The 18,911-nt window shown below is 38.9% G+C and overlaps 3 protein-coding genes across 4 annotated transcripts in view; 1 reads left to right on the top strand and 2 right to left on the bottom strand.

The window, feature by feature from the left end:
- Nucleotides 1–135: 135 nt before the first annotated feature.
- On the bottom strand, nucleotides 136–4,474 carry pin1 (peptidylprolyl cis/trans isomerase, NIMA-interacting 1). Its single transcript, XM_079159071.1, has 5 exons — nucleotides 4,340–4,474; nucleotides 2,993–3,075; nucleotides 2,102–2,210; nucleotides 1,903–2,013; nucleotides 136–1,051 (listed from the first exon to the last, which is right to left on the bottom strand). The coding sequence occupies exons 1-5, from the start codon at nucleotides 4,395–4,397 to the stop codon at nucleotides 942–944; spliced, it is 471 nt and encodes a 156-aa protein (XP_079015197.1). The 5' UTR covers nucleotides 4,398–4,474; the 3' UTR covers nucleotides 136–941.
- Nucleotides 4,475–4,606: 132 nt separating this feature from the next.
- Nucleotides 4,607–6,520, top strand: ubl5 (ubiquitin like 5). The gene is made up of 5 exons (XM_079159581.1): nucleotides 4,607–4,700; nucleotides 5,033–5,097; nucleotides 5,673–5,756; nucleotides 5,855–5,892; nucleotides 6,210–6,520. The coding sequence occupies exons 2-5, from the start codon at nucleotides 5,042–5,044 to the stop codon at nucleotides 6,251–6,253; spliced, it is 222 nt and encodes a 73-aa protein (XP_079015707.1). The 5' UTR covers nucleotides 4,607–4,700; nucleotides 5,033–5,041; the 3' UTR covers nucleotides 6,254–6,520.
- A 1,187-nt stretch (nucleotides 6,521–7,707) lies between these two features.
- Nucleotides 7,708–18,911, bottom strand: part of vav1 (vav guanine nucleotide exchange factor 1) — a 22,798-nt gene continuing 11,594 nt past the window's right edge. The window contains exons 6-30 of one of the 2 annotated variants that reach the window (XM_079160151.1): nucleotides 18,756–18,814; nucleotides 17,809–17,874; nucleotides 17,513–17,621; nucleotides 16,586–16,681; nucleotides 16,387–16,455; nucleotides 16,177–16,280; nucleotides 15,971–16,070; nucleotides 15,517–15,612; nucleotides 14,778–14,846; nucleotides 14,607–14,693; nucleotides 14,436–14,521; nucleotides 14,215–14,350; nucleotides 14,021–14,130; nucleotides 13,652–13,753; nucleotides 13,470–13,564; nucleotides 13,362–13,384; nucleotides 13,146–13,182; nucleotides 12,353–12,489; nucleotides 11,206–11,271; nucleotides 11,005–11,036; nucleotides 9,932–10,042; nucleotides 9,006–9,093; nucleotides 8,439–8,580; nucleotides 8,050–8,201; nucleotides 7,708–7,943 (exon numbers count right to left, since the gene is read on the bottom strand). In XM_079160151.1, coding sequence (XP_079016277.1) covers nucleotides 7,890–7,943; nucleotides 8,050–8,201; nucleotides 8,439–8,580; nucleotides 9,006–9,093; nucleotides 9,932–10,042; nucleotides 11,005–11,036; nucleotides 11,206–11,271; nucleotides 12,353–12,489; nucleotides 13,146–13,182; nucleotides 13,362–13,384; nucleotides 13,470–13,564; nucleotides 13,652–13,753; nucleotides 14,021–14,130; nucleotides 14,215–14,350; nucleotides 14,436–14,521; nucleotides 14,607–14,693; nucleotides 14,778–14,846; nucleotides 15,517–15,612; nucleotides 15,971–16,070; nucleotides 16,177–16,280; nucleotides 16,387–16,455; nucleotides 16,586–16,681; nucleotides 17,513–17,621; nucleotides 17,809–17,874; nucleotides 18,756–18,814 — 2,226 coding nt within the window. In that variant the 3' untranslated portion in view covers nucleotides 7,708–7,889. The remainder of the gene's footprint in view (nucleotides 7,944–8,049; nucleotides 8,202–8,438; nucleotides 8,581–9,005; nucleotides 9,094–9,931; nucleotides 10,043–11,004; nucleotides 11,037–11,205; nucleotides 11,272–12,352; nucleotides 12,490–13,145; nucleotides 13,183–13,361; nucleotides 13,385–13,469; nucleotides 13,565–13,651; nucleotides 13,754–14,020; nucleotides 14,131–14,214; nucleotides 14,351–14,435; nucleotides 14,522–14,606; nucleotides 14,694–14,777; nucleotides 14,847–15,516; nucleotides 15,613–15,970; nucleotides 16,071–16,176; nucleotides 16,281–16,386; nucleotides 16,456–16,585; nucleotides 16,682–17,512; nucleotides 17,622–17,808; nucleotides 17,875–18,755; nucleotides 18,815–18,911) is intronic. The other variant, XM_079160152.1, reaches the window with a different exon arrangement.

The raw sequence follows: 18,911 nt of genomic DNA, 5'->3' as shown, positions 1-18,911 counted from the left end.
GACCTGGGGGGGGGGTGTTCACATCTTTAACAGCCTTTTCAAAATACTCATCCATAAACTACCATTTGAAAATGTATATGATCTCATTGTTTAATTCTGCTCTAAATAAACCCCAAAACACGAGACGTATAAAAAGATAATTTTATTGATGCAGGAAAAACTCTGAATAACGACGGTGTTACAGGTCATCTGAACTTTGATGCTTTTAAAAGCTGCAGAGCTGATTGTTAAAACCTGGAAGTTTTCAACTGTGCCATCTTTATCTTTGCATATCCTAAGGGAGAGGAAACATGCACTTTTCAAAGTGGATTATGACAACAAATGATTGTTTTTTTACTGGATATCTGCAAAGGATAACAAACTTAAACTAATGCGAAATGTAGAGAACTCAGAATAACAGCACTTTCTCAAACTGCAATGTATTGGATGTGTGTATGTAAAAGTAGTTTAAACATCTTATGAATCCATTTTCCAAAACAAGATCGAGGATCTGTTCAGGCACACATACAGTAGAAATGGAAAAGGTTACAGGAAAACATACAGTAAATGGTCCTTTTTGAAGACATGCACATACAAAAACAAGCTTTTACAGACGCATTTTCAAACGTCGCGCATCGTGTGAAACTGTTTCCACGGGAGGAATCACTTCAACAGAGTCACAGGCACTCATGTTTTTATCTAACGGTATTGCCAGGGTTAATAAAAGCTTTCGGACTCACAGGAATAATCCGTGATACTCCATGATGTTCAGTGTGACTAAATTATTCATACATGTCCAATATCGCTTGGAACAAAATGATCCCATTAAACTCTTGTTTATTGGGTGGTGTGGATCATTAAAACAAATCAGGTCAGGTCAGGTTGGGTCGGACCGTGTGTGTGTGTGAGTGTGTGTGTGTGTGAAGACTTCAGAGGAAAGTAAAGTATGTGGCTTCTTCCTGTCAACCAGTACGTAGGATGATGTGGACTCCAGATTCAGTAAAAACAGGACCGCTCATGTCTCCCACTTTGAGAGCAAAGGAGGCATCTTCAAAAGGCTTCTGCATTTGACCTAAAACATAAATATAGATATATTATGTTGAAGGAATACATTCTCTTATCCACATTCAAATGAAAACTCACACATGTTGTAAATTATCATCAGTTGGAAGCGTGTCAAATATTGCCAGAAATTAAATGAAAGTAAAACAAATGTCAAAATGAATCTTAAAATAATAAAACTAACTACAAGTACCATGTAGTCCCACCTCTGCCAACCAGTCATGTTGCAGTTTACATCCATGTCTTTCCAAAATATCACCATTTTGTCCTATTAGACGTTTGTGTGATATTGTCATAAATAGCCTATGAATTCTTGAGTGTTTTGTGAGCTTGCGGTGAACTTTAACCGCCAAAATCAGATCAGTTTAACCTCGAGTCCAAGAGGGCGTTTGTGCAAAATCTGAAGAAATTCCCTCAAGGCGTTCCTGAGATATCAGGTTCACGAGAATGGACAACCCGAAAACATAGGCTATAGGACAGCAGGATACTGTACTTTTTAATAAGAGTATTTGTTGCTGATTACTACACGTTCACCAGAGTTATCCTAAAACACACTCTTCTGCACCTCTCCTTTATTTCATATGAATTTTAAAAAGCCTAACCAGGTACTGGAGCAGCAAATTAGCTTCAGACAAATAAGAAAAATAAGATGAAATGTGTATATAGCGATAAACACATTACGTATTTTGTATTTATTTTTTCATCCAGCAATGTTTGTCTGTGTTGTCCTGCTAAATAAAAGAACATATTACCACACACCCTTGAGATGTATGTACAACTCTTCTGGGTTTGTGTATTTCTGAATAGGAGTGCCCTTGCGTTAGCAGATTGTGGTGTATCGTTGCGTGTGCGAGTACGTACCTTTGCCAAATAATCCCAGATCTCCACCATTCTTAGCTGAGCTGCAGTCGCTGAACTGAGAAGCCAGGGACTCAAACTTCTCCTCTCCAGACTTGATGTCTTCTATATACTCTGCACAGAAGAGAGGAAAAACAACAACAACTTTAACATGTTGATCTGACGTGATCGACCCCCCCTCCTCCTCCAATGCCTTACGTACTCTGAATGAGCTCCAGGGCCTCGTCTTTAGTTCGTGTGATATTTTCTTCTCGCCAAGAAGATGGACGACGTGACTGATCGTGCTTCACCAGCAGGTGAGAGCAGCGTACCTGAGTGAGTGAAAAAACCCACAAACCGATCAGTGTCAAGAATCAATAAGACTGGTATGAATAAGTCAGGACCACTAATCTAATACGACAGAGATAAGATACATCACAACTAATGGCTTTAGTGTTGTTAATAAAGTGCATGTTTGCACTTCCGGTTCCCTCGTCTCAAAGTAAATTAGTTTCTTGAATGGGTTTTTGGTTAGAAACCTGAAATAAGTCGTTCCTGCAGCAAACTTTTCCCAAGTTAACGGCTAACTAGAAAGTGACAAACCCATGACTCCTTAATTAAGATGTACTTCATACATTAAGATAACTTCAGCCATAGTAGTCATGCACATCCAAATCCCGTTGCTGGACAGATAGAAGAGAGCAATGACGACACTAATGAAGGTCCGCACACTGTAGAACCCTTTCGTGCAACATACTGGAAAGTGAGTAAATGTTTTTTCTTACTCGAGTTGTAAAAGTTAGGAAGTCATAAAGAGTTGCAGTGCTTTGGCTCTAGTCTTACGGGGCTGCAATCATTTCTACAAACCACCAGAAGCCACTGTGTTTTTTTAAAATCCAATAATCCAAAACTTTAATTATTTTTGGCAGGAAGCCCAAATCTTCATAAAGCCTCGTCCACCCATCACTAACTTCAGTCGTCACTAAACTAGTCCAGTCTTGTTTTTATGCAATCTTGTAAAACACTTTGTAACTGTCATTTTGAAAAGTGCTCTATAATAAAAGTCTATTGTTATTATAATAATAAATACATTTAAAATATTACACATAATAACCTTATCTGGCTCTCCACGGCCATCTCCCACCGGACGTTCCCACTGGCTGGCGTTGGTGATGTGGTTGAAGTAGTAGACTTTTCCTGCAGGACAAAGAGTGACGGTCAATAAAGATGCATTCAATTACTTTAAATACAAAATTAAGGCAGCAGAACAAGCTGCAGACACAACATTTAATGCTCAATATGAAATTCTGAACATATATATTGCCTCCACGAGGCTCTCAACATGGCAACATAAAGCATCGCTGTCCTGCGAGAACCACATCTCTAAAGTCAACTTTTCAATAGCTCAGAAAAACTGCTTTTCCAGCGGATTCAAGAGGAGTTTTAAATAGTTTATTTAGCTGGAAACAGGGCTGAAAACAGGGCTGGAGATCAACTGTATACAAACATATGATGATCTCATAGAATATGATGCATTGCTGAACATTAAACTAGCCAACAATATAGTTAAAATGAACATGGCTTAAACATCTACAGCAGTGAAATGCAACATAGACATTAATGCTGCAATTCATATAAAACCATCATAAAGTATAAACACTTAATGTACATTTTAGGATTAAGATACACCCTTATTGATCCCCAGCAGGGAAATGTTGTTGCAGCAGTAAAAGGACAGCAATAAATAATAGGAGGTACAATGAATAAGAAATTGACATTGGTGTAGTTATTATGTGCATTAATATAATTGAGTACTGTAACATATTAAGTTATATGGTACATTATGATATAGTGTGGGATATATGAAACAATCTTAAATATAGTATAAGGTGCATCATTGTCGTAAAAAAGGCACTACAATAACATGCAATACTTTAAGTACGATTTTTAATGCAGGAATTGTATTTGTAGTGGAGTATTTTTAGAGTCTGTATACTTCTTCCGTTCACTGTTGTGCTGCAGCCAAGTAAACCATCAAATATTCATGTTTTAATGGAATTGCAATCTACGAAGCTCTTTTTTTTTAGGCCTCCCCAACATAAATATGTAAAAACCGCTGAGGCTCGTGCAGTGCAGGTGACTGAGGCACTGGAGGATAATGACGTCATGCGGAGGGCCCTGCAGCAGCAGCCAGGTTTAATGGATCAGCTCTGGCGCGATCATGAAGCAACATACCCCAAATAACAGCCAAACGACCAATTTAGCAAAACACACCTATGAGACAGAGTCACCCGCCACTTGTTTCAGCACATCCGCATCAAAGTTAAAGTCTCATCTGCCTCGTTTCAACTCTAAACCACGATGCTGCGTCTGCTAGCTCGTAAGCTAAATCCATAACGGTACATATTGCCATTGAGCTTAGCTAGCTAGCATATTTAGCTTCTCGAGGCTACTGTCTCACCTGAACTGCGGCTCATTCTTTTCTCCCATCCACCAGGTAACTTCTCCTCGTCTGCCATTATTTGTTCTGCAGCAGCGTTTGCAAATTCAATTTCAATGAAGCTACCGTGTGTGTGGACAGGTTGGGCTGCAGCTAAGCAATGTACGACAATTAGAAGCGTGTTTACGGTACGAGTTGTTTTCAGAATCGCGTCCCGCCTTTTCACTGTCCTATCATAGGCTAATGTGGGCTGTCAATCACCGTTGTGCCCATTTGATTGGCCGAGAGGCTTATACACAAAACAAATCAGCTTTACGGACGGAGAACAGTCCACAGAAAACCATCTAAAGGCAATATTTGTTATTCTGGTGTGAATTTCCAGGTAGGAATGTCACATTTAACTTAATTTAACACACTGTCATTGCCATTTTAAAGACCGAATGTTGGTTTTATTGTGTGCTTTGTAACATTACGCACAATATACGCTAATATAACGTTAGCGTGGTGTGAGCTCTAGCTAGCTTAGCTAACACCAAACAAAACAACCTGACTTATTTAAACAGATTTTACAGTTCAGGCTCTGCTTCTCTCACGTGGCCACATGGCTGTAGTTTCTAACTAGCTAAATGTACGACCACCATTGTCCTAAGTGTTGTTTTAGAGCGACTCAACATACACACATGTTCATGCTAACATTTCCTCTTGGGCTGACAGAAACTGAAGATGATCGAGGTGGTTTGCAACGATCGCCTGGGCAAGAAAGTCCGGGTAAAGTGCAAGTATCCTTCTCTGAAACTGTGGAGTTACTCCTGATTAATGCGTCCTACCACACGTGTTGTACCCGGTGGGCCCACGTACAGCTAACGTGGAGTTAGCTTGACTTGATTACAGAGATGCGTTCGTTAACAAATGGAAATCTTGGACCTAAGGCCTCTTTTCAACTCAAAATATAGTATAAAAAGGAATAAAACAAATACAAATTAGACTCTAAAGAAGACATCAAATAGTGCAGAAGATACATGATAGGGATACAATATATCATATATAAAATAATATATATTTGTGGTAGACTGGTGTGCAGTAATTGAAAAGTAAATGAATTGCAATTTTATTTAGAGATTATTTAGGTAGTCTTGAAGTCCTTAACTTCAAGCATTAAAAAATGCATATTTTCAAAGTAAGAGCACTCTGTAATTCAAGACAACTTCCTCCAAGATCAAAAAAATATCCATCAACTGCTTTTGAAGAACCAAGTAAGGCTAGATGACATTACGTTAACCTGGGTTAGTTAAACCACATTTGAATTGTTTTTCGGTTCCATCACGTTGCTACTTCCTTAACCACCATGTTTCAGCTCTGAAGACACTATTGGAGATCTGAAGAAGCTCATTGCTGCTCAGACAGGAACACGTTTTGACAAGATTGTACTAAAGAAATGGTAAGTTGCTTGTACTGGAGTACTGATCATAAAGTGTGTTTCTGTGGCTTTCTGTGGTCTTTTATTAGCAGTTGATTGTTCCTCCTCTGTGCCCACAGGTATACCATATTCAAGGACCACGTGTCTCTGGGTGACTGTATCCTTTAAACCGTCTTTGCAGCTGCTGCCTCTGAATTATTTGCATGAGTAAATTCCATTACCACTGATTTGGATGAACCTCATCTTCATAATATACTTGGAAGTTGCATGTTTTGAATTACTTTTTGAGGTCATTTTAACTTTGATGAAATATTTATTGCAGATACATTAACAAGTCTACATTGTGGATGTCAGCAGTAATAATGTATTTCATCTGAAAACAGAAGAAGCATTTAATCATATTAATGGTAGCAAACTTTTACCAAGCGGAACTATTTTAGCCTGATCGGTTGTACTTAACCACAACATCTGCAGATGAAATCCATGATGGGATGAACCTGGAGCTGTACTACCAGTAGACCAGAGGAGGACCACAGCTCGATGCCACAGAAGACCCTCTTCATTGACCCCCACACACACACACACACACACACACACACGCAGAAATGGAATTAGTTGCAGAAAACCACCATGATCATCAGAGAGAACAAGAGCAGGATCTACATAGACATTACATTGGTCTCAGTTTTAGCGAATGATTTTATTTGCCTGGAAATTGTGTGAAAGACATGTTGTTGTGCAGTTTTTGTTTTGATATTTTGGAATTAAAGCGGATATTTACCTACTAACAAGGCTGAGTGCTGGTCATTGCCGTCCTGTAAGCTTGACTGTAAACTCTTGTATGACTACAATGTAATTTTAAAAGCGTATAACTTTAAAATGTTCATACAGAGATCATCGCACTACTTCCTCTGGTACAGTGTGTCAGAAATAGAGTCTTTTCTTTCTAGCTTTGGAGAAGATTGCAAGTGTAAACTTAAACCACAGAAATAACATGACCTAAGCTTATTAAGCAGAAGTATCAAAATATGATTGTGTACTTTTGGTCTCACTGGCATAAAGTATAGTAAGTGTATTTACTTGATCACTGTACAAACTTGATGTACTTGAGAATTACAATTCTTTGCTACTTTTTTGTACTTCTACTCAATACTTCTACATGCATCTGACAGCTGGAGTTGCGTATTACTTTACAGGTTAAGATTTTTCATGTAAAAGATCTAATCTGTTAATAAAACATATGTTATGTTTTATAAACTGGTGTAAAGTACCCAGCTGTATATAAAGCTGTTAGAAAGTACAACACTGAAATCCTGCATACACGTTAATGCATCTAATTATACAGTGCATCAAACAATATATTAGTTGTGCTGATACTGACTCAAATAGCTGGATCAGGTATCTGATACCATTGTTATAATAAATATTAATCCAGTACATTTATATCTGTTACATTTTGTTCTATAAAGTTAGGAAAAGAATGTTTAAGTCGAGCCTGATGTTGCCTTACACATAAAATAATGATCCCAGTCACCTCCACACAGTTAATTAAACACCAGTGTCAGGTCGGTGTATCGGCCGAGGTATCCCAGGTATCAGGAATTAAGAAGTCGGATCGGTGCATCCCTAACTATACATAAGACTGTTAAAGGTTACTTATTTGATTGCAGAAGCTCTATTTGTAATGAAGTGTTTACACTGTGGTATTGATACTTTTACTTAAGGCTCTGAATATTCCTCCATGACTATTTGGTCAGTTCTTTCATGGTTTGGGCCGGACCTCTTTGTCCCAATTTTCGAGGATAGTGGGCTTCCAATTTTGTGACCATAGTTTGGAAACGACCGTTTCAACATCACAATAACCCAGTCGGTATGCCCAAACTAAGCTAAGCATTACAATGCCGCCATGCACAGTTTGAGCACATACTTCTAAACCAGGTTAGTTGTACATGAACCAGACATTCAACAGGTCAGCTGGACAAAACTTTTATTCACAACACTAGACAGTCATTAAATCACAAGTAACAGCATCTTTCTTTCTCACTCGCACACAGCCACACTGGTGCACATGGGTTAATGCAATCGATGGAAACCAGGTATCACATAGACCTCCACACATACAGTTTGGGTCTATACATGTCCTCTGGAGCCACATCAGCAGTAGTCAGAGTAGTCCTCCTCCACGTAGTTGGCTGGAAAGAACCCCACCTGGAAACAAAGGGGCAGTGGAGGTTAAGACAAGATGCTTCAAAACCTGAAAACCAAGCCACTGAGTGCACCTTTCTAGTTCTTTTTATGTTTGCAATTTCCTCACCCGGCCGTACACCTCTCCCTTCCACCAACCACTGTGAGCTTTCTTGGAGAGGATCTTGATGGTGTCTCCTTCCCGCAGCGACAGCTCTGAGCGGTCCCTGGCTGAGAAGTCATACCTGGCCCTCACCTGGCCCAAACTCCTCATGCTGCCTCCTGTCAGAAAAGGCCAACGTTGCAACACAGGTGAGCTTCAGAGAATAGTAGAGCATTTTGGCAAATCACCTTATTGGCTTTTTTTTGCTGAGAGTTTGATGAGAAGATCGACACCACTCTAATGTCGATCTTCTCATTTGACTCTCGGCAAGAAAACAAACACGCATGTTTCCCAAATTGTCAAACGATTCCTTAAACATGATCATAATAGTGGGAATGGACAGAGATGTACTGCACCTGGTGTTGTGTTTGGTGTGGACTGTGGCGTGTTGTTAGGTGAGTTGCTTTGCTCTGGTTGTTTGAAAGGCGTACACAGCGTGGTGTCCACATCCTTAAAGTATTCCTTCAAAGAGTTCTGCTGGTAAAACTGAATCATCTCCTAACACAGGAAGAAGAACCGCAACGCGAGGAGGAGGAGAGTATGAGGAACATGTGACAGGGATTCAAATAATATTAATAATAATCATGATAAACTTTATTTATATGGCAAAACAAAACAAAACAAAACAAAGGTTACACAAGTGCTTTACAAGATAAAATTGGTAGACAATTTAAAAGTCTAAAAGTTATATAACATACAATACAATACAATATAAAATCATTAAAATAATCATTAAGATAAAAGTCAAGAAAATAACTTCTCTTCAGGCCAAAAACTCACAAACAATAACACGTTTTTAAGAAGGATTTAAAAGAGGTTAAGCGGGTTAAGAAGATGATGGAAGCAGTTTGAAAGGAGGAAATACGTTTTAGTGTATTTCTTCTGGTCACTGCCAGATGCGGTTTAAAAGAACAACAACTTACAACTAAACCCTTGAAGGCTTTCTTGTCATTGATGCGGTACAGGCCTTCATTGGACGTGACCTTAATGTGTCTGGTGTCCATGTTGAACCTGCAAGAGCAGAAAGAGGGTTGTGGATAAAAGCAGTAAAGTAGGTACTCGAAGATTAAAAACATCAATGAGACCCTATTTTAATTATTTGTCTGGAGTCTATGTATGATCACAAAGAGGTTGAATAGCGAGCACTGTTTAGTTTGGTAGCTGAATGGTGTCGGTGCTCCTCTAAAAAGAAGGAACTCAAACTTTTTTTCAACTTCACCAAAGATTAGTGGCTTTCATATGAGAATGTGTTTATATATGTGGTACTAGTTCCTTGTTGCAAAACCTGTATTATCCTGTTGTTGAGAGGAAGTGATACCAGAGCTCATAGGCATTCAGCAATTTATCTACATTTAGTTAAGTCATCATTGAACATTTGCTGAGCAAGCATGACTTTGGTCCTTTATAGGTCAACAGACATCAGGTGTGTGATTTAGAACTTTAGATATCTGGTTTACAAACAGGGCTGCGACCAACATTCACTTTCATTATCAATTCAACTGCAGATTATTTTCTTATATTAATCCTTTGGTCCTTAAAATGTCACACAACTGAAAAAAGCTCCCAGAGCTCAAGGCAATGTCTTCAAATTGCTTGTTTTGTCCAAGCAACATTCGAAAACACAAAGATATTTCATTAATTATAATTAAAGACGAAGAAAAGCAACCATAACATCTAAAAAATCTTCACTTTTTAACCAATTTTTGCCCAGTTTGAACCCAGATATCTAGCCATCTGTCGACTTGTAAATTACCAAATCAGTCATCTTCAATCTGTAAACAGAAAATAAAAGAAAACAAACATTCCTTAAGATAAAATGATCTTAACCAATAAATCTGCGAAGGCTTACTTGAGGCTGATAGCAAACTCTCCTCCATCTTTCTGCCGCACGAGGAATGTTCCATCGGACCGGGACATTAGCAGGTTCTTGGCTGCGGTTCTGTCCATGTTCCCTGCAAACCTTCAAGCACAGCGAGAACCAGAACCTTATTATTTGCTTAAAGCAAGAGTCCAAAAAGTTTGAAAGAAGAAATAACAAAAGGCCAAAGTGTCTGTTTCAATGAAAGTTACAACGTTTTACTTTAAGTTCCTTTATTTAGCATTTATAAGAAGTGAAAAAATAATTGATATGTGGTTAATAACACACTATAGTGTAATTGTGCGCAGATATAAGCTAATTTCTAACTGCTTATTAAAGTACAGTATTTGTCAGCAGTTATAACTTCTACATTATTAAAACTGTATTATCATTCATTATCTATTTATACACCAACTTCCACTTATGGGTGCCCACAGGAGTTATAGTTGTTGACAAATAAACACCTTTATTCGCTTACAACTATGTTATAAAACATTTATTAACTACTTATCTACTAGTTATAAATGCAAAGGGTTTTTAATTTTTATCAAACTGACTGCTGCAGTTTGAGTTTGTAGAAAAATAAAGTGTGTGACAATTGGTGCAGTCAGTAGGTAGCTTTGTGTTTTCGTTTCATTCCACAGTGTCATACTTGATGTTGCCACCAGGAGGCACTAAAGTAACTCATTTTAAATCCGATACATGGATACTTAAGGACAATAACTGTGTTTTCACAAGCTGTTTTTTATTTGATTTAATTCATTGTTATTTGCTGCATTTTGAGTCATCTTGAGCAAGAACATCATTGTAATTATAACAAGTATCATGATGATAGGTGACGAATAACTAAAGATAACTTTATGCATCCAAAGCTGCTTTAAAAGCACCAGCACTTTGCAGTATCTGGTTCTGTTTTTGTGGGTTTTTTTAGGGTTTTCCGTATGAGCTCTGTGGTCTTAATCCTTCCTTGTTGCAATGCACTGAATTACCGTCAGAATTACAGCTATGAGGTTGACAGGGGTTTGGTGAAAAAGTTATGTAACTGAGTTCTTGTTGATACTCACCAGTTGAATCCAGACAGGTCAGGAGTCTGCCTCTGGGAAAGGGTGAGATCACACAGAGGTTACATTTAAAACAAATGTCTGTGGTCACAGTGGTAACTCTTTTTTATTTCTTAAAGAAAAAGAAGGTTTTCACATTATTTTCAGTTTGGTGGAGGGTGTGTGGTGTTCAGGAGCTCATGTTGGCTCATGGTTCGTACTCACAGAGATGATGGGCTGAACCTTTTGGCAGGGGAACCATCCCATCTGACCAGCTGTCAGGTTCCTTCCCTGAGTGACACACACAACAGCAAATCACATGGCCGGACAGGCTGGACCAAGCAGTCTTTGCAACATATAAATGAATAATAACATCAACGAGAACAAGTAACTTACAAACAAATCACCACCCCAAAACAAATGACTCATGTGCAGTTGATATCGATCTAAAATAATTTACACCAAATTGTTATGTAGGGATTACAGAGGAAGTCTTGTAAAGTTTGAAACAACTGAAGTGACGATGAGAGAAAAGCTTCCAACAGTTCCAGTGTTTTGCACGCTTTAGCCCTTTTACTACAAAGACTTCACATTACTTACATTGTTACCTACGATTTGAGACGAGTCTTTTCTACCCTCTCTTTATGTTCATTTTTTAGGTTCTACTTTTAGGTTCTATAGTTGGTTATTTTTATGAGGTAATATAATTAAAGTCAGGGTAAGTAGGAACTGTACTTGTTGAGGAAGATTCAACATCAAAGCCTTGAAAGGCTGCTGAACTAGAAGACACCTTATCAGAATCCTCTTTTACTTATTTTGTGAATCCAATGATGTTGCCCAAATCTTAAATATTGAGTAATGAAGTTTCCACAAGCACTTGAATGCACCATCAGGTAAACTAAAAGACCCTTCTTCTACAACCGCAGAATGAACACTGGTACATTTTTCTGTATGGAGCCATATTACACAAACTGCCTCCTTATCTCTGTTCTCTTCTCTTTGTAAAAACGATCAGCAACAATGTAAATGTCAATCGTTTTCAAAGCAGGTGTTACTAATAACTTTGACGGTGGCTCTGTGCTGAGCTAAATGGCATTCAGACATTAGGTTTTGATTTATTTTCCATATCAAAACCTTTTAAATGAATCACACAGTGGAGTGCTGGTTGGGCCTGAGCGAGGAAGTGGAACGAGATACATGGAGGAAAATGACATAAGAGTCTGAAAGAGACAAACGCATCTCACACCTACACATCTACCACAGGAAGCAGGGCTTGAAAACACAACTAAATAACGTGTGAACCCCCCCCCCCCCCCCCCCCCCCTCTCGCCCCGTCAGAGTGTATACGCTTGTATTTGGTTTTTAACGCTACCTCCCACCAAGGCAAGTCGGCATCTGCCCGGGTCAACTCAATGATGTCGCCTTTGCTGAGGTGTAGCGGTTGACCGAAGCCCACGGGGGGCGGAGGCAAGCCATAATACTCTTGACACACCTCCATCTTAGGAAATCCTGAGACAGAGAGTAAGGAGGAAAGAGGAAGAGGAGACGTTGAGGAGATCTCATGGGCAATGCAAGAACTTTGACTCCATCAAGTATTTCATTTCGTCATTTTGGAGAGAAAGCATGACATGACACATCAGAAGAAACATTATTTCTTTTATATTATTTCAGAACAAAAGGCTCAGGGTGTTACGTAACAAATCCGTCATGTGAAGACATAACAGACATAGTTCGAGCTATGCGGCTCCTGTACCTAGCAGTTCGATTGCACCCCCATAACTAGTGGAAATGAGACCCAAGGTCTGTTTTACACTCGCTACAAATGAGACAGATGGTTCAAGATATTTCGTGGAGAGAAACAGGGGCTGTATGGAGCCTATGTAATATTTCATATTGAATCTCTGCATGTGACAGTTGATTTCACTAAATGTACGGATCTCCTTCATTGCATTCATTACCTAGATCTACCTTCCATTTTTGTGAGAATTAAAATACTTAATAGAAAATGGATATTATGTGATTTGAACCCTTCTGCTCATGGATAAACTTTTCTGCCTCACTGTAGATGGTGGCGTAATGTGTCCTAAACTTTACAAGTGAATTATTAAAATGCCTCTATTGGAACTAGCTCTAGGGAGATTCCATTTAAACATGTTATTTCTTACCAGGGCTTGAATGTCCGGAGGACCTCTGTGGTTTATTCTGGAGGAACGAAAGACAAAAACAAAATTGGAGGAACTGTACCTCAACTTGTATCTATTTGCACAAGTTAACTATTAAAAGGACATTCAAATGTCTGTGTAAAATAGTGTGCAGGAAGAGGAAAGAAGTCTTAGGGCTTATTCATCGCCTCGACCTGAATAAGATAAATGTAGTCGTACCTTCTTCACAGTACCAGCATGATCTGTAATATAAAGAAGACAATTTAATGTGAGAGAAGTGATAATTATGCTTATTAGAAGTACTTAAACACATGCACATATACGGACCTGAGTTTCGTCCGCAGGCAGGGACTCTGCCTAAACACTCTTTATGTGCAGCCATTTTACAGCGTGTGCAGAGATAGCCCTGGAAAAAGATCCCTCTGCAGAAGACAGATGGAGAGATTCAAATGTTTAAAAAGATTTGGAGCTAAGAGACAAACAGAGAAACAGCGAGTGAGACAAAGTACCTTAATAGCATCGAGCAGGCCTTGCAGGAGGTGGTTTCCTCAAAGCAGTGCATCTGGAAGTCGTGGTTGTTGGATGTGGAGTTATCTGGACACATATTCGACCTGCAAACGTGAAGTACAACTGTTTTAACAAGCATTCACAGAGCGAGAGAGAGGATCTATTTGGAGAATGAAGAAACCAACAGCAGCAACAAACAGTGCAGATTGCAAATAACAATCTACAGATCATGTGCATTTCCTATAGTGTTGAGCAATCAGCCAAGATGCAGCACAAGACCATGCAGCTGACATTTTGCAAACAGACCTTCTTTACTCTGATCTTTGGCAAGAAGTCAGTGTGTGTATTTATTTCCATGTGTGATAACTCACTGAGCCATCTCAAACTGTTCCAGCCATTTCTTCTTCAGTTCTCTGGTTTTGAAGAATAAATCGTATCCACACCTCCCGTTGCAGTCCAGCAGAAGGAACAAATAGGACCACTGTTCACAAACACACACTGTTATAGCTTCATCAATGCTTCATAGTTGTCTGGTATAATTGGTGCTACAGAGTGGTAGAAAGACCTTCTTATTGTCTTTTTCTCCTGTGGTTTCGTCTCGTATCTGGTAGTACTGTAGTTCAATGATCTCCTTTAGCTCAAACGTCTCTCCGCTCTTCTTCTTACAGATAAACATGGCCTTATCGAAGAGGAATGCATACCTGACGAACAGCCACAGACGCAACACAAGGTCAGATATATGGCGTTAACACACGAAAGATACACTGAGACACAAACAACACACACCTGTCCTGTTTAGACTTTTTCTCCGGGATGCAGATCTTCAGCTCTCCGTCGATCTTGGGCCGACCATAGAAAGCTAGAGACTGAGTCTGACGAGCAGAGGGGAGCGAGGATGATCAGTAAAATATTAAATACAAGCCTAAAAGAAATGAAAAGTGAATAATGTGACCTCACCATGTTTTCTATGGACAACTGGAAGGTGGTGATCTGTTTGATGATCTCGTTGTCTCGCTTCACCTCGTTCACACACTGCGCCAAGTCCTGCAAACACGCACACAAAGACGAATGAATGAGTGTGTGTGTGAATATCCTAAATTAAGGTTGGGGATTAACATGAACACTTACTCTCATGGCGTCTAGAGCTGTGCGGAGGTTGTCCTTCTCTGTTGGGTCAGTGGTGTGCTTCATCAGCTCCTGCAGGCACAAACAGACAAATAATGGAACAAATTAACATACATAAATTATTATATATTATATTAGTAGATGATTATAATTCATACATTATTCTAAAAGCAGGATTTTACTGTTGTAGTTGGTTGAGGTGGAGTTATTTTGTGTAGGACAGCAGCTACTGATTATGTCTATAATGGATTTATCTGCTGATTATTTTCCTGATTAATCGATTGATTGTTTGGTTTTTAAAACATCTCAAAATGGTGAGGAAAGCGTGTCACATTTACCCGCACAGCGTCACAAAACACAATGCTTGTTTAAAGTAGTCCAAACCTCAAAATAATTAAAAGGAAAAGCAGCAAATCCATGAAATGTTACAGTTGCCAAGTCAATCCGTTTATTTCTGTAACCTGTACTTGTACGGTGTAACAAACAAAACATCATATTTCATAAATGCAAAAATCTTAATTTGTAAAGTAACTAAAGCTGTCAGATGAATGGACAATATTTCTCTCTGAAATGTGGACTAAAAGTAGAAAGTGATCTGAAAACCAAAGACTCAAGTAAATCACAAGTACCTCTAGTTTGTACTTAAGCACAGTACTTACAGAGTAAATGGGCTTAGTTACATTCCATCACTGCCACGCACACACACACACACACACACACACACACACTTGTACAAACATACCTGTAACAGCAGGTGATATTTGAGGACCCTCTGCATTGGGACCATGAGTAAATCCCTGAGAGAAAAACGTCGACTATTTGCTCTGTTTGAACACTCCTGAAAGAGAGAGAGAGAGAGCGTTAGTGAGAAAGAGAGAGAGAGAGAGATAGATAGTGAGAGAGAGAGAGAGAGAGAGAGAGAGAGAGAGAAAACATCTGCAGTTAACCATCGTCGTGTTAAGAGGATGTTGTGCAGCAGACCCAGCTTTCCCAAACCAAACCAAATATTCCCCTGTAGCCCAGAAAGCATTTCCCACGTAGACCATCGTTATAAAAGCTACGGCCAGTTTATACTCTTTGTATTTTTAAACGATGAAGTTTTAATATTTGTCATACTTTATTGAGACTTAGTTCAGACTGAATCTGCACAAATTTGAACCTTAAAGGTACCAAAAAACAGAGCGTCCCTTTCTCACCTCCAGTTTCATTTTTATGTCCTCCCTCGTAGTCGAAAGCTTGTCCAGGTGTTTTGATGCCGTTTCCACCTGACTACAGTAATGACCGTACAGTAACAGCCTGAGGAGAGGGGTGTGTGTGACGTATATTAGAATATACTACAACATACATGTATTTCTAGTGTAACTGTACAACAGAAAAAGACGTGTCTGTGTGTGTTGTGTACCTCTCCTTGTACTTCAGAAACACCAGGTACAGGTTCTTTGCTCCGTAATCGAGGATGGAACTCCGGACCTCCCCCAACATATTGCGATGGGTGTCGGCCAATTCCTACAAATACAAATACATCGAAAGAAAAATGTAAACAAGGCTAAATACATGAAGGTAAACATGAACTGTACGCGTGACCAGGTGTGTAGCAAATCCTCTCAAGTACCTCTATGTTGATGAAGATACTCTCTATGTCTGGAACCTGGAGAAACTTTTGAAGAGGCTTCATAAAGTGCTGCACAAATATAGAAGGCAAGGTTGTTACTCTTGAAGAAATGCATGCTGGTGTGTGCCTGTGTGAGTGACTTTGTCCATGTGTGTAAATGCATAGATCTCCTTTTATCAGATTGTAAACGTGTGCACACCTGTAATATAGATTCCAGTGTATCGGAGTATTTCTCTTCCGTCTGTCTGATCTCCTGCAGGCAGCACTCTCGTTTGTCTACTCCGGTCTTCTGCTGCTGCAGAAACGCACAGAAAAACACGTGACGAGACCGGACTTAACAGAAAGTTCATCTTTACATATGTTAGCTATAAAGGACATCATTCGTAGCATTACAACTGTTTTCTTCATATTGGTAGATACATTTCTTTTCTTGCTTCTCCTCCAGGTTATTCATTGAAAGTAATTTTTGAAACTGCATGCAGTATTTTTTGTTGTTTTTGGAAGTAATGTGTTCCATTTGTTTCACATAGAAAACCGTAGTAACAATAAATTGATGCATACATACAGTGTTTGATCAAATACTGGCATTTCCCCCCTTGAGGTCATTTTATTTATAACACTGGACTCTCCGGAAGCCTCATTTACACCAGCAACCACAGTGTCTCATGGCCAGCTTGTGCTTTTATGAATTATGTAGCTGGGTGACATTTCCACATAATGTATTTATCAGATGGGGCTGCTATCTGACGTTTTCTGTTGAAGTAGGTCCTATCCGCAAATGGAGACGCATTGCAAATAATCTCATATAGAGATGATTAACAGATCAGGAAAGCAGGAAGAGATATTTCTGCAACACAAAATTGTCATTATTTTCAAATTGTCTTCTAATCTTTGCTGTTTTTTGGTGCAAATGTCTGAGTAATTTTACCTACAAAGATAAATATATAAATATGACAAGAGGTCTCAAGTAAAAAATCTTAACTTTAAGGGGTTATAGGCAACAATTGTTGGAAATTTGTATCATCAGTCAGAGACTGGACCCTGGTTTCTGAACTACTGTGGTCAAAGACAGACCTGGTTGCCAAAAGAAGGCCGAAACCTTCCTTTTAGTCTGGAGTTCACTTACAGTTTCAGGTTGTTCATCCCTCCTCATCAAGTCTTCATAGATCTCGTCTCCTTCGTTCTCTTCGTCCTCCACAAAGTCGTACAAGTCATCGTCCTCGTCCACCGTGTCACTGATACACATGATACACATCATCATAGTATAAAATCCCAAACGGAGAACATCACGTTCTCACTCCACAGAGAGCTTCTCAAGTTATTAGCAAACACTGGATGTGGACTCTGCTGTATGTATTTTAAATTGACAATAACTTTCATCCTTAAGATGATTATTTTAACATTATTGAGAAGAAGACTTACTCAATCTGGTCAGACAGGCCGCTGTAGATCTCGTCATCAGGAATGCATCCTTCCAAAGGGAAAGGCCTGGAGGTGGAGAGAGTGTGTGTTTGTAGGCGATGGTGGTAAAGGAAGAACCGGGTAGAGATAATGACAATAACTTGTATTCAAGTAATAATGTTCCTATTGAATTCACATTGTAGGTGGAGGTAGACAAGTTGCCATTACTGTTATGGCACTAAACAACACTGTCACGTATTAAAAGGATTTCACTTTTAAGTGCCAAGAAAACTGTTGTATCTTAAAAATATAATCATCAAATGCCATTTAAATGAAGGTTGTAATCTGCAAAACTTAAACTTTTCAACAAAATATATTCCAGTTTTAACAGAGAGAAGTCTTTTCTGCTGTTATCAGCTACTCCTACTTTGGAGCAAGCAAAAACAAACAACCTCTGCGCCATGAAATTAATTTTACATTATAAATCTCTATTTATTCCTCATCATTATGCAGCAATATCATATATATCGATATGAACTGAACCGTTCTGCATAATGAGTCCTTTTGGGAGTTCAATGCAAATACTTTTGTATTTCTTCCACCACTTCAATATAGTGAAGTAAAGTTGTAATAATATAGAATATTTCTTAAACACTTAAAAGTATCCTTATATCTGTGTAAAACCACATTACAGTGTGTTATAAACCATTTATAAAGTATTAGATTAGATCCTGATGAGCAGGTGGCACCTTGTTTGTCAGCCTCTGCCAATCAGTGTATGAATGTGTGTGTGTGAATGTTGGTGTATGGCGCATTGAGTGGTTGGAAGACTAGAAAGGCACTATATAAACTCCATTTATCATTTATTAATAATGCTTATGAATGCTAAAAAAAGAGGAGCGTAAAGTAAGGTGTCAAAAAACCGCATGAACACTTTGGTTACATAACAGAGGAAGGAAGTTACTTACTGGAGTCTTCCTTGTGTAGCAATGGATGAATGAGAGAGGATGGACAAAGTGTCTATAACCTGCCACACACAGAGACACACAGTATATCGTTAACAGAGAGAGACACGGCCTGTTAGAGACACAGTGAGAGCTGTTTCACACTTTAAACATTGACGC

The sequence above is a fragment of the Pholis gunnellus genome (genome assembly GCF_910591455.1).
Source record: "Pholis gunnellus genome assembly, chromosome: 5".
Lineage (NCBI taxonomy): Eukaryota > Metazoa > Chordata > Actinopteri > Perciformes > Pholidae > Pholis > Pholis gunnellus.
The sequence above is the reverse complement of the archived record's forward strand: the minus strand, read 5'-3'. Positions and strand labels throughout refer to the sequence as shown.

Excerpts from the sequence above, each read along its gene's own strand:
- pin1 (XM_079159071.1), bottom strand. The coding sequence starts at position 4,397 with ATGGCAGACGAGGAGAAGTTACCTGGTGGATGGGAGAAAAGAATGAGC. Across the intron at positions 2,211-2,992 it reads GCCGTGGAGAGCCAGATAAG|GTACGCTGCTCTCACCTGCT; the intron begins GTTATTATGTGT and ends TCACTCACTCAG. Across the intron at positions 2,014-2,101 it reads GGCCCTGGAGCTCATTCAGA|AGTATATAGAAGACATCAAG; the intron begins GTACGTAAGGCA and ends TCTTCTGTGCAG.
- ubl5 (XM_079159581.1), top strand. The coding sequence starts at position 5,042 with ATGATCGAGGTGGTTTGCAACGATCGCCTGGGCAAGAAAGTCCGGGTA. Across the intron at positions 5,757-5,854 it reads AAGATTGTACTAAAGAAATG|GTATACCATATTCAAGGACC; the intron begins GTAAGTTGCTTG and ends CTGTGCCCACAG. Across the intron at positions 5,893-6,209 it reads CCACGTGTCTCTGGGTGACT|ATGAAATCCATGATGGGATG; the intron begins GTATCCTTTAAA and ends CAACATCTGCAG.